This window comes from Dermacentor albipictus, chromosome 1 (assembly GCF_038994185.2).
Source record: "Dermacentor albipictus isolate Rhodes 1998 colony chromosome 1, USDA_Dalb.pri_finalv2, whole genome shotgun sequence".
Lineage (NCBI taxonomy): Eukaryota > Metazoa > Arthropoda > Arachnida > Ixodida > Ixodidae > Dermacentor > Dermacentor albipictus.
Genome location: NC_091821.1, coordinates 217,389,849 through 217,407,196, shown reverse-complemented (window position 1 = coordinate 217,407,196; position 17,348 = coordinate 217,389,849). Strand labels below are relative to the sequence as shown.

Sequence of the window (17,348 nt, the reverse complement as noted above, 5' to 3'; positions counted from 1 at the left end):
GAACTCGAGACTTCATTCTGAACTGTTTGTGCTGGTTGACTTTTCAGGTAATGACATTGGCCGTAGCTCGTATGGGGCATTGACAGTGAAGAAAGCATTTGAGTATGCTTACATGGTCCTCAACCAGGCCGTACATTCTTTCCATCCTGCTACGAGTGACCCAAAACAAAGGTTAGTGTGTAAATTGAGCTTTGCATCCTAGGGACTAAATAAGTTTTGTTAATTTCACAGAAATTAAGACAAGTGGATGATCAGGGATATTGTGTGGAAAGCCGTTTGCATCCTGGCTTTATCTTAGGCTAAAGGGCATAAGTGCTGCAATACCTTTGTCGTGTATACATTAAGGTTGAGGTCAAGTTTGGAAAAAAAAAATTTAAGAGTGAGCATGAGACTAGTTCATCTCGTACAAGTTGAAGTGTTGTATAATTTGTAAAAAAATTCAATTTTTTTATTTAATAAGGAATTCACAAATGCGGGTCTTACGCCAGCACATCACTTAAATTTAGCTGATCGTAACTAAACAATTTTTGGCAGTTACTTTGGAGAGACAGTGTGCAGTTTCATTTAACTATCTTTAAACTTCTTCGTTGGCTTGAAAGAACTTCAAAAAAATAACTTCTGAGAAAATCAACAAAAAAAGATTTGAAACTGGTAATGCTCACTAAAAACATTCAGGAAAGCTAAATTCCCTTCCTGATTGTTTTATTTTTGCCTATGTAGCACTCGCCAACTACTGGGTGAGCAGGCCTGAGTGCACTGTTGTGCAAACAGTGCAGCCGATAAAGGCATGCTGAGCTCCGTTTGCCGATACGGACACCTTGTAGTTTGTTGCTGCTGATTTCTGCACTTGGAGCTTGCTTTTTTGTGTTCTTTTTGCACATTATTTAGACAGTTCGCATATTCAAGAAGTCTTCGAAGTTTAGCAAAGCTTGCACTTGCTTGCACTCGCACCTACAGCCACAGATCATTGTTAGCGTGAAATATTGGAGAAAAGGTGCATCGCTGATGTGAAATGTCAAAATGTAGCAAAACATACATATTTACGCACATGCGCCGTGTTGTTCTACCCTGAGATGAGTCCATATGAGCGGCCGAACCACTTAAACAACGGCAACTGTGATCTAGATAAGGATATTACGGGCTGTTAATTTATTACTGATTCTCGCTTTTCTTTAACCCCTTCATACTTACAATGGCACATGCCATAAAGCATTATTAGAGAAAACAGTGCTCGCATAAGTGCTCATTTATAGGCCATGTCATTCCCTCGCGAAAATATGGATTCCATAGCTGACACTGTTGGTAACTGAGCAAGGCAGTTGTTTATGCTGCTGTTTACAAAAGGCGCTGTCTCATGTTTCTCGTTCGATGCAGATGTAAACAGTGCATCTCTGAAATTGAGAAATGTGTCGGCATAACACATATAGACCCACCCATCTACGTAGCGAATGCGACCGGCAGCCTACGGGTATAGTAACGTACAGATGTTGGGACAGTGCTGTGTCGCCGCTTGCGGCTTATTGTGTACGCGCCGTGCGAAGTGCAGTGTAGCTGATTTCAAATGGGTAAGGACAGAACTGAACTATAAAAGCAGATCCTATCTTCCTAACTGCTTACATTTCAATTCAGGTCTGCTAGTGTATTTATAGTGGATGCATAAACCCGACGGTGCCAGGCCTTCGCTTAACAGGATCAACATTGGCTCAAACTTCATGTGCATGGCCTGAGAGGGTTAAAGCTTCTGCATTTCAGCTTGGTCGGCCTGTTTGACTCATTTTGAGCGCACTTAATTATACATACAAGCGAAGACTCTTCAGCTATCGCATTGTCAGTTCGGTGGCCGATCATGCGGGTTTCGGTCGAATGATGGTCGGCACGCTGATTTTATCGATGCCATCAACAAGAAAGCCCATCGCAGTGCGTCAACTCATATTCGTTGGTTGAGTTGTTGTCGGCCTGGTCTGATAAAATGGTTTCAGTGGCGCACAATAGTCTCAGGGTTCGTGCGGGTTCTTGAAACCCTTGAAAACCCTTGAATTTGAAAAGATGTTTTCAAGGCCTTGAAAGTCCTGGAATTTTCGGAGATCCTTGAAAATCCTTGAATTTCCTAAATTTAAATTTTTATTAAACTTCCAGTGATTGTATTCGAGAAAATTTCAACCCTCCTGAATTCCCGCTGCGATATGGTTAAAAAAAAAGGGGAATTCTCAGGCATTTTAAATTGTCTGGTAAAACTAAAAAAACTCGGGGAATTAGTGCTTCAATCAGGGAAAATTGGCTGTCGTTTTATTGAAAGGGAACGAAAGTCGCGATCTACTGCTGGCTCGAGTAGAAGAGAGGACTCGTTACAAATTGTCTTTGACGCCGTGTCGTTGGCTGGAGAAGTTGCCTGTGTACAGTCAACAATCGATTTTCTGGATGCCCCATTTTAGTGAAATGCCTGATAGTGCGGACGGCTTTGAGGCTCCACCACGTGTCCCACAGAGTCTAGGTATAAGAACGTCTCTAATTTCAGACGCAAGAACCCTTCGCTATCAGATTTTCCAGAGTTCTTGCCGCGACCGCAGGTCCCAAATAGCATTAATCAAAGCCATCACCGCCGTTTTGATTATCTCGCCGCCTCAAATTAACCAGCGCTCTCACACGCCGATCCGCTGGCAGCAGTAGCTACCACCGTGGCAACACTAGGCTTCGCAGCTTCGACGTTCGCTATTAAGGCTCTTGCCGTTCAGTGCTGTGTTTTTCATTGAAAGAATTCACTGCTGTCAGTAATCGCACCAACTCCACATCTGCAATCCTCGCGTATTGTTTCGAAGCTTAGAAGGCGTGGCGCATTGCATAATGCTGGTTCCCGAAAGGCAGCTGCACCTCAACAAAGCGATACGTGGTGAAGCGTACGTGAAGTATTGCGGTGAAGCTTAACAAGCGTGGGAAGGGGCAATTGTCACGGGACACAGTACGTATTATATTATTCCATAATTATACACGCATGTACAGTCGCCGACCGTTTATTCGGACCTCACGGGGACTGCGGAAATGTCCGAATAAACAAGTGTCTGAAAAAGCAGATTACAAAAAAAAAAATTAGATTCTTTATTTCCACGCACTTATTCGGGCTCGGCAGTAGGCTTGAAGAAATCGTGAATGTGCTGTTGCACACTGTTCCGTTTACGCGCAGTCAGATAAGCCTGAATATCGGAGAGGGTCGTACGATCACTATAGGCGGCTGAAAGCACAGTCACTGCTTGTGCACGCTCCGCATGCGACGGCAGCTGTAGGGGTTGAAAGACGGACTCCGGAAAACAAAACTTGGGAGGATTTATTGTACATTATTTACAAGGAGGTGAGAGACAAGTAACAGTCGTACAGTCATTACGGGCCGGCAGCAACTCGGACGCTGCGGCCCGCGGCAAGAAGTTCGAGAGAGGTCAATCAGGGAATCAGGGAATGCTCCAGAATCCTCAGGTCTCTCTGGAATGCTTCTTTTAAACCCTTCGAGGACTAGAAGTCGCGTCATGTTCGACCAATGGGAGAGTCCGCTCAGATGACGCCATTTTCAGCCAATGGTTGGCGCCCGTATCGCGTTGTCACACCCTGCGGCTCTCTGCGGTCTTGCCTCGCAGACTTGTAATGCGCTTCTTCAAAGGAGAAGTGGGGGGGTGCTCATGCTCCATTGTCCGAGTGCCCATCTGCTCCCAGTGCTACGGCCGCGCAGCGGTAGCAAATGTCTTCTTCAAAGGCGATGAAGAGGTACGCTTGGGCCTTCCCGGCACGTCCGGCTGTCTCAGCGCATTACCGCCGTCTTGGTTTGGCACCCACTTTACTTCCAACAATGCCGTGCTATCCCCTCGCTTTCTGGAAAAGTCAAGCATTGAATTATTCCTCGGTGGCACACGACCTGGGGGCCGCAAACTTGTTTGCACGTGTCTTGTGGCCTTCAACTTGTTTGCTCGGGCGCTCCTGCTCGGGCGCTCCTCTGGAATGTGCTTTCCTGCTTCTGCATTCCTCAATTAGCCGTGCTGCGATTCGATGTGGTCTGGGGAACTCGAAGTAGCCTCAGGAAACGGCGCCATATCTAACACAGCGTAGCACATGGTGCGTCATCTTCCGACTTGGAGTCATTGTCCGGCGGTGCAGCAGAAACCTGACGAATGATCTCGCTGTCGTCCAGTTCTGCGCATAGCAGTACAGCAGTGTCAGCACCTGTGAAACTGTCAAATGAGATGGTGTCCGGAATTGCAATGCAACCACTGCGCAGGTCTTGGCAGAAAATTTTTTGCGTCAGTAGGAAGCACATCGGAAGGCGACAAATCTTGGGCCTCCCGGCACCCGCTTGCCGGCATTCCCCAGCGCAGTCTGTGCGGGCACTGTCGGCGCCATTAGACACTTGACGCGATGTTTCCGTACGCCGCATTGGATTACCGAAACCTCGACACGGCACACAAAGCAAACACCACCATGCCGACACCAGTAGCATAAACGAAAAACATGGCCTGCTCGCAGCGTTGTGCGCGAAGAAACAAATCAGCTGCCGGATTGTCTTGACGTGGCTTACTAAGCTGAAACGGGAACTGCTGTAGAGCCACTCTATCGAAGCAGGCAGAAACGATGATGATGAGGGGGGATTTCCAGTAGCGCCACTTCGTGGGGCAGCAACGAGGCTCCATTCAAAACAAAAATGGCATTCAGCAAGTCGAAATATGCACCGGTGAGAGTCGGTGCATGATGCTCTTGATCGAGTTGGCTCAAGGAGTGTCCGAAAAATCAGACGAGAGGTTGCAAGGTGTCTGAACTTTCGGCAGTTGTTTTACATTATGGTCTATGGGGAGAATGGCGGTGCCGCGAAGCTGACCGAATAATCGGGCATATCCAAATTTTCGAAGTCCGGAAAATCAGTCGACGGCTGCATAGTTATAGCCCTGCATGTGGTCCTTGAAAATCCACACACAGGACCTTGAAAGTCCTTAAAAACCCTTGAATGTTTGTCATATACACCAGCATGAACCATGTAGTCAGTCAGTCGTCGGCGTCTTGTCGGTTCCGTATCGACCCATCGTTACTGCGCCTCTTAAACAAGTACGTGTAGTCGGGCACGCGCTGCCACCACCTGCAAGAGAGGGCCAATGCTGCAAGATTTCATCAGCAATGTGATGTTAAGTGTTGCTCAAGTGTAACGCACAGGTTTTTCGTTAAACTTGATAGCTGTCAGTGCAAGTGGGCAACTACATGGTTCACGGTGCAGTTCGGACAAAGCCCTGACTGCTTTGTTTCAAACTGGAGTTGCAGTCTTATGCTATGCACGTTTCCGGCACTGCACCAACGTCAAGCTACCAGTGCAGTTTCAGCGCGGCAGACGGCACGAGTGTTTACAGCAGCGCACGTCCGAGCACTTTTTTTTTTTTTCTGGGGACTTTCCGGTACGTGGTCCCGCGCCCGGCCTTTCCAAAATGTTTCGCGACTAATCTGCTAGGGCAGGGTGCATGCACCGTTCGCCATGAGAAAGGCAGATTGAGTGAGTTACCTGCAGCTCCTGCCGCAGCAAAACGAAAGCCACCTGCCTAAGAAAGTTTATTTGCCATTGCGTGTGTCATTGAAATGCTACTCGTCTCTTCTGTTGAAAATAATTTACTGTACAAATATGTGAAATGTCGGTTGGCAAGTGCAAAGCGACATACAGTTGTGCACCACGCAAGATATCACAGGTGTAGCCAGGGGGGCAGAGGGAAAGGGGTTCACACCGTGCATGTGTACCCCTCTCCTCCCCACTCTGGAATTCCTGTGAATAGGGATATGTGGCATAAAGCAACATGCCACAACACTTGCCTGTCCAGTCACCCCTTTGCCTCCAAAAATAAGTTGTTGGCAGTGTCACAGCAAGGTATGCTTGCGCATTACTGGCAAAAGTGGCCGCTTTTTTCCTTTACCATAAGGCAGGGTAATGTGCGCCGTGTCTAGACTTTTGTTTTGAAGTAAATTTGTTAATGTGGTGGCAAAAAGTTTGCCTGTTGAACCAAAAGAAAGCTGTCAGTGTGTACACTCGCCTGAGCTGGTGCGCATGTTGTCCACTGTAGTGGACATTCTGTATCTTGTGAAATAAGCACTTGAAAGCACAGAAAACAATTTTCTTGGCTTTTTCTCAATGCTGATAAGATAGAAAAGTAAAAGAAACCGCAGTTTGCATGTTTGTTTTTTGTGCAACAAAGGGTCAACATAAAAGAAATACACTAGGTGCAGTTACAAGTCCCACAATCTTAACAAAGAGAAAGTGCAGGAACATAATACTTGCTTCAAGATGTTCTCCAATGAATCCCTCATCTAATTGGGCAAAAAACAACTGCTTTCTTAAAAAAAAATTGAAGTTTGAACTTGGGATCACCTTAAGCATACAAGCACTTTCAATGTTGTGATTTGCACGTAGCTACAACCAATCAATAGTTTCTGTTGCTGCAGCATACTGGGTAGGATCATCCGAGTGACTGACGAGGTCATCCAGTACCGTCAGTGGATTCAAGAGAAGTTCCCTGTGGACAACAATGAAGAGCTTTCTGCACTTCAGCCTCCCGATCCTGAATGCACAAGGCAGGAAGCCAACAATAGGTCCCATGGAAAGAGGTGAGTTAGTAGTGCTAGTTCATGCTGTTTGGACAAGTTTTCATGTGTTGGTCTAGTAGAATGTTGCGATGGTCACCTATAGACTTTGGTTGCCTTGTAGAAACATGTAGTTGAAGCACAGTTAAGGTATTGAAGCTCGAAGAGTTCACAGAAGGGGCTGGATAATGCCTTGAACTAGTGCAGATTTGTACCTGCTACAGTGCCATATATTTTTCTGTGAAAGTAGCAGATTGACTTAGTTTCTTACTGTGCTCTTCTGAGGAAGTACTGTAAATACTTTAATCAAAGACAACCATTATTGGATTGCTTCCAACCTAAACAGCCACTTGTGGGTTACGAAAGTGGGATAGCTACCCACCCATGCAGTATCGAAGTCTTTCTTTCTTTCCTTTATGCTGTGGTATGCACTGCTGTCATGTCATATCATGATACCTTTGCAGCTAACTGCAGTCGAACCTTGATATAACAAAGTTGTATTTGCAGCGAAAAACTTTGTTCAAATGCAAATTTCATTAATTCGAGGTTTGAAAGTTCCAGCATTAAAAACAACTTCACAAATTCCCAGAACATTCCTTGTAGATAGTAACTTGTTAGTAAGTGCTTATAAACAAATTTCAAGAAGGGCGGGCCATAATAGCGTGAACATGAGTGCCAGCGTGTGCGGTGCAGATTGCATCAGGAGCAATGCTTCGAAGGGGCTCACAGCATCAGAGACTTCTGTCTGTTGTGTCGTGCGGTGCCGTAAATCTTGGACACCATGGCTGACCGCGCTTAGTGCCTGCAGCTGGTGCCCACAAATTAAAACCAAAGGTGCAAAAAGATAAGGGTATTCGTCCTCGGAAAAGAAAAAGAAAAAGTATTTCTTGCCAGAAAGGCAGAACATTGATGACAATAGCAAAGAAATTGCACTAAGTAAGGTTTGTAGTTTTGTTGGCGTCATGTGTGCTTGGTTTTGGAAACTTCACATTTTGTGACTGCCAACACTAGACACGTGGGAACAACAAAATGCGTGTGACGGCACCAACCATTTCAACTCGTACCTTTGCACTTGCCGCGAAGAGTGTATGCGTGAAATGCGACGCACACATTTCACCCCCCCCCCCCCCATCATATGCTTAATCATGTTACCCTGCGGTCACTCCCTCCCCATCCCTTGTGCGGAGAAGGCATCATCAGGTCTTGCGTTTCTCCGGACCACTGCAAGCTGCCGCATGCCCACTGCTTCTGCAGGTTGTTTACCAATTCGACAAATGGCGCAGTGGTATTTCCTGCGTACTGACGTGCGCTTTGACGGCGGTTTTGCCGCTCAAACTTTTAATGCGGGAAGACTTTTGAAATAAATTTTGTCTCGCCCGACATTTTTAGTTTTGTTAGATAAACTAGCTATACAGACTCGCAAGTTCATGCTTGCGATGGCCAAAAACTTCGTTAAACCAAAACCATCTCACGAAATTACTTTGTTAAATTGCGAAAGAAAACTGTTTTTAATCCAAGTAAGATCAGGAAATGAAAATAGTTCATTACATCGGGAATTTTATTACATCAAGGTTCGTTATATCAAGATTCGGCTCTATATGACAGAAAACAAAACTTTACTTGCTACCGCCGCTGTAGGTTGAAATCGTGCCAAAGCAACAATGTCCATTTAGGTGCTACACTCCATTTCGTGCATAGCATGCAACACTAAGGCTAGAAATACCTTGCTGCTAGCATTTGTGACCCCCAAAAAAATGTAACATGTCATGGGGCACAGTTCGTGAAGCATAAATTTAAAGAGGTTTAGTTATAGGGTTAAGAAGCTGCAGCAATGGTGCATAAACAAGATGGCTGCCTGAAGATGTTCTGCACTCTTCCTGCCAAATTGTATTCTTTGTTCAGTCAGCTGATTCTTCAGTGCCACACTCCACTTGCTCTGTCACAATGCAAAAGAAAAATGCTGTAGACTTCTGTTAATGTCACCTTGATGAAATTGACAAAACTGATTGAATTACCCAGTGGATCAAACTAGAGAGGATAAAAAGACCCAAAATACAGCACTGCCTCATTTGGCAGTACAGTAAAGCCTTGGCAATTTGAACTCGGTTAGTTGAGAATCGGATCATTTGTAAAATTTTCAGTCCCCACATTTTCCATGCAAATGTGGCGGGATAAGTTAAGCAGCCAGCCTGCTGCGTGCTGGAGTTGTATTCCGTAACGGTTCACTTTAGGACCGGTTCACACTCGCAAACGTCATTGGTCGGCAATTCATTGTCATCATCCCGGATGGGCGTGACAAGAAATTTTGTTGTCGCAAAGGTTGTCAGTCATCTAGCAGCAATTTTGTCGTCCGCTATGAGCAGAACCGCAGAGAAGTGGTTTGCTCGAGCGAGGGTCGTGCGCGGTTGCAACCATCATCTCGAGGGTTGGTAGGACAACTGTGGCCGTCTGCTAGTCTCTTGCTGGCCGGCATGACAAGAGAGGCACTGATAGCAGCTTCTTTGGTTGTGTTGCTGATGAATGTTGGCCAAAAACGACATGACGAGAGGCAACGGCCCGACATGTTCCACATGAGCGAAGGAGAGTTCCAAAGGCATTTTAAGCTGTCCAAAAACGGAGTGAGATCGGTTTGCGACGAGCCAGAATATCGTGGACCACAAGATTTAGTGTTGACACTGCGACGTAAGTGCTATGTGCGCTGCGTGTTCTTTGCGACAGGTTGTTTTCAGAAGTGCATCTGGAATGTAGAAGCTATTGGGTTGTCGCACCCATCAGTCACTTGCATCATTAGTGCTGTTGCTAGGGTCATTACGGTTGAGGTCATTAGGGTTGAGGGAACTTAAAAAAAAGGAGTGCAAGATTTTTTTCCACAGTGCAGGAGAAAGCTGCAGTTAAGAACGGTTCCTTGGCCGTGGAAAGATTCTTGAAGTTGTCGTCCGCCCTAAGCTCAGCCATGGCTAAACGAAATCCTATTAGAGCCACGGCCTACACGCAAAGAACCATTTTGATTGCTTAACATATGCCGCACCACCTAGCGTAAAAAATATATATATATATATATATATATATATATATATATATATATACAATAAAACAGATAAAGTTAAAGGGACATTAAAAGTTCATATTAAGTCAACGTGGACTGTTGAAATACCATCCCAGAAACTTCAAAACTCTTGTTTCATGTGAAGAAGAGACTTATTACAAGAGAGAATGCTTTCTGAAGCATCCGCGTACCTCTAGCGCAGTTCAACTCGCCCACCCTCCGATCGAGGATTGGTGACGTCATGGTCTCATAGTGACACTGCGCCGTCGGTGAGTAAATCGGCACCCACAGATGGCGCTATGGCTTTTCTGCGCAAAACGCAAACACGCGGCCAGAAACAGAGCTAAGACAGAGCCGACAGCAGTGCGAAAGCGGAACTATAGTGGCTAGTGGAAGGGAAAGCGCGCAACAATAAGCTGGTTTTTTATTTTATGACGCCAACTTTGATGCTCGTTGCAATGGATGACCCTGACAACGACACATTGCCTTGCGATGCTGGGCTCGACTTCAGCGATTTAAGCACTGATGAAAGCGACCTGCTGCTGAGGGCTCGCGCTTCCGGCGACGTTGCGTACTACTACGACGGCAACTGTATGTCATGGCTGTACATATTCGCACATTTTTAGCTTTTCCTTCGTAAAAACCAAATGCCGCACTCACCAACCCCGTCTTCGACCTGCAGTTGTTCTTGCGCTTCAGAGAATGCAGGCAAGACTGACGGAACAGCGCTATGGGAAAGCATTGCTTTGAAAGGCACTCCACACGACTTCAGTAAGTCGGCGTTGAACTCGTAATCTTCTGGACAAAAGTGCAGCGATTTTTCAGCTCTTTGCCAACGCACTGTGGCAGAGGTACGGCACTTAACCACTTCAAACAAAGAGGTTCACTCGTTCGCACAAAGTGATAACTAGCGTTGGATTTGCCACTGCAACTGCCCTTGGCCTAGTTTCGCAGACCGTTCGCGCATCCCACATCACATGGACGTGGCATTCTCGCTGCTTGTTCCAAATGCAAGTTTCGCGAGCCAGCAGAACCAGCGCAGCACGACGCGATAACAAAATAACAAACTCCAAAGCGTGCGCCGCGCTGAGTCGAGCGAGCAGAGTCGAGTGAAAACGAAACGTTTTGACCACGCATACTACGGAAGGGTAACGTCAAAATGTTATTTTTTTCAGAATCGAACAGAAGTAGACATGTAGCATTTTCTTCCGTCTTATAACCTAATGAAATGATCTTTTTAATACGAGTAGTTGAGTACTAGTGACATAAATTATGACAGGAGTGCCTTCGTCATCTATCTAGTGCTGGAATGTTGCTGGAGGGTCTCAAATTGTCATGCATTTACCACAATTTCTCGGTTACTAGAGCATCGCTTTATCACTTTAACTTGACTTCATTGTAACTTTTAGTGTCTCTTTAAACCATCAGCAGTCTGTGTCGGAAGCTCAGTTATTACTGGAAATTAAATGTGTAAGTGTTGTATACAAACCAATATTTTTTACCAAATTAGCAACATCCTTCAGTTACTATAGCATCCTCCCTCCCAAAGTAGAAACAAATTATGACGTGACCTCGTGGCAGAACGCCGCTCATTCATTGGTCTCCCTTGCGGCATGGTGTTCCATTCTTTCTCCGGGTGACGTAACCGAGACGTAACAGCCAGAGCGAACCGTTACAGAATAAAGCTGTTAATTCGCAAACTTGGCTGCAGTAACAGGACTCCCTACCTCGAAAGCTTTTACTAGGCGGTGTCCAAATCCATGACCCAGCAATGGCAGATCTCAAAGGGCATGCTCTTCGTGGCTGCATGCACTGGAAGTGATTTTAGGAGCCAGAAAAATCATTGCTGCCATGTTTTGGACAACACCTAAGCATTAGGTGGCGCTACTTGCCACAGGATGTAACTACAAATTTGACAAATGGCAGTGCGTTCTCAATTTGCACAGCTGTACGCACAGTGCAGAATTGCAAATGGCATACATGTACTACGCCCGTATCTGAGCTACACGATAGTAAGTACAGGGTGGTTTTGGATGCCAAAACCGCCAAAACTATCGGTGCTGCAGATCTACAGTTCAGAGTGACTGAATGGAGCAGCCAGTACAGCTCACGTGACCTTTGCTATGCAAGCGTGTTCAATTTGAACTGTGCTGTGCAAAGTCAGTTTAGAGCTAAATTCCCAGACGCGCGCTTATGCTGTTTCGTCTAACATGCACTAATGGCATTAATCAAAGCCACCACTGCGGCCGTTTTGATTACCTGACTGCCTCAAATCGGCACTCTCGCACGCAGATGCGCTGGCAGCCGTAGCCACTACTGCAGTAACACTAGGCCTAGCTGCTTCGATGTTCATTATTAAGCTTCTTGCCATTCGGTATCGTGTTTTTCTTTGAAAGAATTCGCCGCTGTCAGCAGTGGCACCGGCTCTGCCTTTGTGATCCTTGCGAGTGGCTTCGAAGCTCAGAAAGCATGACGCATTGCATGATGCCGGTTGCCGAAAGTGAGCATCTCCTCTGTACAGCAATGTTACGCCGTGAAGCATACGCAAATGGATTTGCAGTGAAGCATAACAAGCGTGGGAAGAGGCAATTGTCACTGGATACAGTATGTATTCCTTAGTTGTACATGTGTGCACCTCCATCTCCTGTCATAGTGTGAGCACCGATATGCCCAATAAGTGTACTGGCAGGCCTTCAGATCTTCTTAAGATGTGCGTGTGGTGATTTGAGCCCTCAAAGGACCCCTGACCAGGTCACCCAGCAAACTTCGGTTATATGCTGGAAATTGTTGTCCTCTAGGGAGCGTTCTGCCGCAAAAAATTTTCCAATCGGCTCAGTAATAGCCGAGATAGAAATAATTTAGTGCCGCGAACCCATAATTTCAGGAGGTGAGCTTCATTGCAAATATAGATGCTTTCTCCACATGCCTCGTCTAGCCTCCGCAAGTGAAATTCCTTCCCTGCCTTCTCCCATACCCGAGCTCGAGGATTGTGTGATGCATACGTCAGGGGCCCCGCCATCATTTTTTTGCCTCCTCGCTTTTTTGCGGTGCGACGCACTTCTGCTGACGGAGTCGTGTGCGAGCTGTTGTGATTGTCTCGTTTTACACGGCGCACGATTTTGTGCACTGTGCACGAGGACACCTGACTAGCGGTATAAGTCAGTGCTACATGAATTATAGCATGACTATTCATGACTACACACGATTGTGCTCACTCATGCTGCACAACAGAACACAATCGCACGCTGGAACACTGTAGAAAGTGACTTAGTTTCGGTGTCTGCGCGCATGACTGCATGATGTGGGTGGGAACAAGCAGATGAAGCGGAAGTACCTCTATTGCTGTGGTGTGAAGTAAAACAAAAAAACATGCTGGCATTCGGTTTGTGTTTTATTATTTCTCTAAGCTTGAACTTGTCTATTCAAGCAACATATTACACAAATAACATGTTGCCTTGAACCTGTGGCCTTGAAGAAAAGTCCACTTGTCGAAACATTAACTCCTGCTTTCACCTTGTTCTGATTTTTCCATCTCCTGCCTTCCCCGTTTTCCCTAGGTGTTGCTTTGAATAATTCTGTCACATGTCACCACGAGTGACGTTAGACACACACACACACACACGTGCAGGTAGGCGCACTACCACGTGTACACCATCCTTCGGCTTGGAGTGCAGCGGCCGCGTGTAGAAGGGCAAACAGCATTCGGTTTGAAATTTCAGGTCTTTCCGTGGCACGTAGCGATGTGTCTGCAAAGCGTTACGATCGTTATTGCCTATTGTATGCTCTGCGCTTATCAGCTCAAAACGACCAGACCTGGTGAGGGGCCTTTTAAGGGCAGTAAAAGATATGCCTTCATTTTTTTTAACTGCCTGATTTTTGGACGTTTCACGGTCCCTAGGGAGTTTGAGAAATCAGACTTTGACTGTAAAGCTCTCTAAGAGGATGCTTCAAATGGTCCGTGTAGCGAACGTGCAGTGGAAGGCAGACAAGAACACAAAGGACCTACGCATTGAGTAATGAACGGGAAGGGAAGTCTGCCGCCACTTCTTTGAAGGAGCTTGAGCTTAAAAAAACAGCATTGGCATACGCCATTGTGTCCATCACCCAAACCAAAATGAACTCTTTAAAGCAGTGAAACGCAACACTGAGGGGTCGTGCATGGGCTGAGAGAGTGTCAGGACAGGTGAGGTTGATCTACCAGCTGTTAGAAGAGGATCTCGCTTGTGACAAAGTTCGGGCTTCATACCAATGAGCTTGATATCAGTTGAGAGAACTAGCTCACTTGAAGATATGTTTCTGCATGCATCTCCTTTTCATTCACATTTGAGAATGTTAGACTCCATTTGCAGTGGGTATTACCATTTTATTTGCTGTGCGTATTGCCAAACCCTTCCTTCTGTTTTCTTTTTGAATAAAATAAACACTACTCCTTGCTATTCAAACTGGATTTAGTTTTTTTTTTTAATAGAGTGACAGCGTCAGGCAACATGGGGTCAGCCCGTCTTGACATAAAACAAAGTTCTGTCACTCGGGGAGTTTTGCAAGGATACTCGGGGAAAACCTGAAAAACTCTGGGAATTTGGAAATGTCAACTTAATAGACACCCTAAGAAAGCTTTGCAGATTAAAAACTGCTCTTCAAAACACATGGAGTAAGACTTCTATGACTGCACTACTTTTATAGCTTCTGCAGCATTGCCTGCCAAGTATGAAGTGGAGTACAGACATGCCAACCACTGAGCTTATGATGCGATGTTTGGGCGATGTAGTGTCCACGATGCTGACTCAGAGTGGTGGTGTCTGCAGGCATTTTGGAGGCGGCAGCACTCAATACAATATGCTTGTGCAGCATAACTGGTGTGCGATGCAACACTTTACAGTATGGTTTTCAGTACAGCAGCATTTCCCATTGTTCATTCACATCCAACACATTCTTCACAAGATGAAGTCACATTGACATTGTTGCCATTGCACCACTGTCATTGTCATGCTGCAGTTTAATAGTTCAAAACGTTTACACAAGGTTTGGAGTGTTTGGAGTTGGAAGAGTAACTGCTGTCACGGGTAAATGAATACAAAGCCACAGGAAGTAAAATCTGCCTTTCACTTTTCAAATAAGAGCACGGGCTGGACAACCCAATCTTACGAACTTGTGTTACAGTGGCAGTGCTAATATTCTTATGTGACTTGCATCAATGCATTGAACTCTGGTACGGGTCTGCAAGGGCAGCCTGCAGTGCAAAGTTTAATGTTCTGACCCTTCTGGAAAATAATTTTTAGTCCTTTCTAGTGCCTTATTTCATTTGGCCCTTAAAGGCATGTGTGAAATAGTGCCTTTGCAAGGATTCAAGCTTTAATGTTTTGCAGTGAACAGTGGTGGGCAAACATTTTTGTGCAGGACGGGTGGCACCAATGAGGCTGACAGCAGCTCAACATCTTCCAGTGGACAATTTGGTGGTAGTCCTCAGCACAGCTCGGGGTCAAGCATAGGTAGTGACAGCGTGAGTGGTGAAGCACTTGCCAGGAGTCAAGGGACGTGCACCAATGGCGTGGCTGCTGTGTGGACCCAGGACTCTGAAGCACCTTGTGAAGCTGGTGGGCAGCTGGTTGATGGTTGCCAACTTGCTACCAGCCGCACCTTCTTCCCTAAGCAGCGCAAATTCTCGACTGGCACTCCTGAGGCAGCCGAGCAGCACAGCAGCTGTCGGGGCTTTTCAAACAGCAGTGCCCGGCGACGACAGCGCAACTTGAGTCGGCCTGCCCGTGAGACGGTGCTGGTGGCACAGGGCCTTGTGCACCGGGACGTGTACACAGTGGCCTCCTTCAGGTAGTGCCATGTACTGCGTAGACTGCTGTGGCTGGTGGCAGTCAGCCATCGACTCTGGGACCTTGCTCGGTTGTGCCATCTGTGCACCATTGGTTTCACCTGTCTGTGGGCTTTTTCTTTCTCTTTGCTACAGACTTGTTTTTATGTTGAATGAAGTTATTTATTAACTTTTTTTTTGAGGAATGTATGAGTTTGTCTTGTATGTATGCTAAAAGAAAAAAAAAGAAAAAAAAGTAAAAATTCGATAAAGTTGAAATGTAATATTGCACACAAAAAAAATTGCATTTATGCAAGTGCAGCCTAATGCTGGGCTGCTACTCTTAGTTTGGCTAAGTAAGCATCTATGCTGGATTAGTTCCCTCTTTCCTCCTTTATTTCCTCCCCCCCCCCACCTGTGCATGTGTGTGATTATGAATGAGTGGTCAAGTTATAGTACAGAGATTTTTCAACGAATTGTATTTATTCTTATTTGTGGATGTCATTATTGTGGTTTTGTCTGTATATAGCGATGACAGTATACACATCTACAAATATATTGCCATGTATATTTTTTAGTTTCATGAAAACAGTGCTCGTGACTCTGTACATAATCATGTTAATGTTCTGATGTAGATCGTGTACATGTTTTTAACCAATCCTCTACCGTTTCTTTACTAATAATGTACAATGTTCAAAACGAAAGCAGGTCACTCAGTGGTTTGAGGGATTATGTTTGGATTTTTTTTTCTGTACCTTGCACTAGAACTGCAGCTTTTTGTTCAGTGCTGACAAGAACTTTTCGTTCCTGATCTACTGCTATACAGTTTCTAGGATTTTTTAAATTCTATCCACAAAGTGCTGTGACATTGAGGAGTACTGTGTCCTTGAAAGATATATATATGAAGATTTTTTTTTAAAATTTCAGTGTAGTTTTTTTGTGCTTACTGGCTGTTTATACAAGTTTGTTGTGAAGTGCTCAAAACTTGGTGCTTCATGAAGGCCTTGGACAATGTTTCTCAAGAAATGGACACTGTACTGCTCTTTCCTTTTAAGTCTCCACGTTTCATTTCAAGTTCTTGAGTGGGCTCTCATTGGATGTCCTATGTTTTGTGAAAAGTGTGCCATCTCTTGGCAGTGTCACATTGTGCTCTCTCAGCTGTGGAGATCGCTCTCCATTGCAAGTGGATGGTGGCAGTTGTTAAAAGGAGCTAGTCCATGTTCCGTGGTGTGCCAATAGGATACTGCCTACCAAGCTGCTCACATGCAGTGTTTGTTTGCCTCACAATTGTTTGTGGTGGCAAGTTTCCTTTTACCAGGCAATTCACTTTGCACTGTGGCTTTGGTGCCCAGAGGGGCATTCACTGCTCACGGTTATGACGTGAAAGTGGTGACTCCTATTTATGGGCACCTACCTGGTCATGTTGTTTAAATACAAGGTGAATGCGAAATGGCATAGCAGCCAGGTTTAGGCTGCTTTGCGAAAACTTCTGATGTATATATTAAGTACATCTTGTGGTTTCCATTTATGTCAAGTCATCCTAGTCACACGAATGTGAGTTTACAGTACATGTTGCCACTGTGTGTAAAAATCAGTTGTGTTACTTAAACCTCCCAGCAAAGGCATTCATAACTATGCACTGTAACTACATTTTGCTGGGAATGCTCATCAAAAAATGTTTCAAAAGAATAAACAAGACACATCATCATGACTTGGACGTATCGAGTGCATTCCACCTCAAGCTTCTGTAGTGCATGAACTCTATAAACTTGTGTGCCTGTGCTACTGCTCCAGCCTAGTATTTATTTAAAGGTGCTTGGTTTCTTAACGTTATGATAGGCACCATGCTTTGTTAGCACAGCTTGCACACAAGATATTCAGAACATGGAAACTAGAGAAAAGGCCGCATTT

General features: G+C 45.3%; 1 protein-coding gene across 3 annotated transcripts in view; it reads left to right on the top strand.

The window, feature by feature from the left end:
• The window catches only part of LOC139054211 (terminal nucleotidyltransferase 4B-like), a 77,060-nt gene extending 59,912 nt beyond the window's left edge, over positions 1-17,148 (top strand). For 2 of the 3 annotated variants that reach the window (XM_070530889.1, XM_070530891.1), the window contains exons 7-9: positions 48-171; positions 6,436-6,612; positions 15,032-17,148. In XM_070530889.1, coding sequence (XP_070386990.1) covers positions 48-171; positions 6,436-6,612; positions 15,032-15,464 — 734 coding nt within the window. In that variant the 3' untranslated portion in view covers positions 15,465-17,148. The remainder of the gene's footprint in view (positions 1-47; positions 172-6,435; positions 6,613-15,031) is intronic. The other variant, XM_070530890.1, reaches the window with a different exon arrangement.
• The last annotated feature ends 200 nt before the right edge of the window (positions 17,149-17,348 follow it).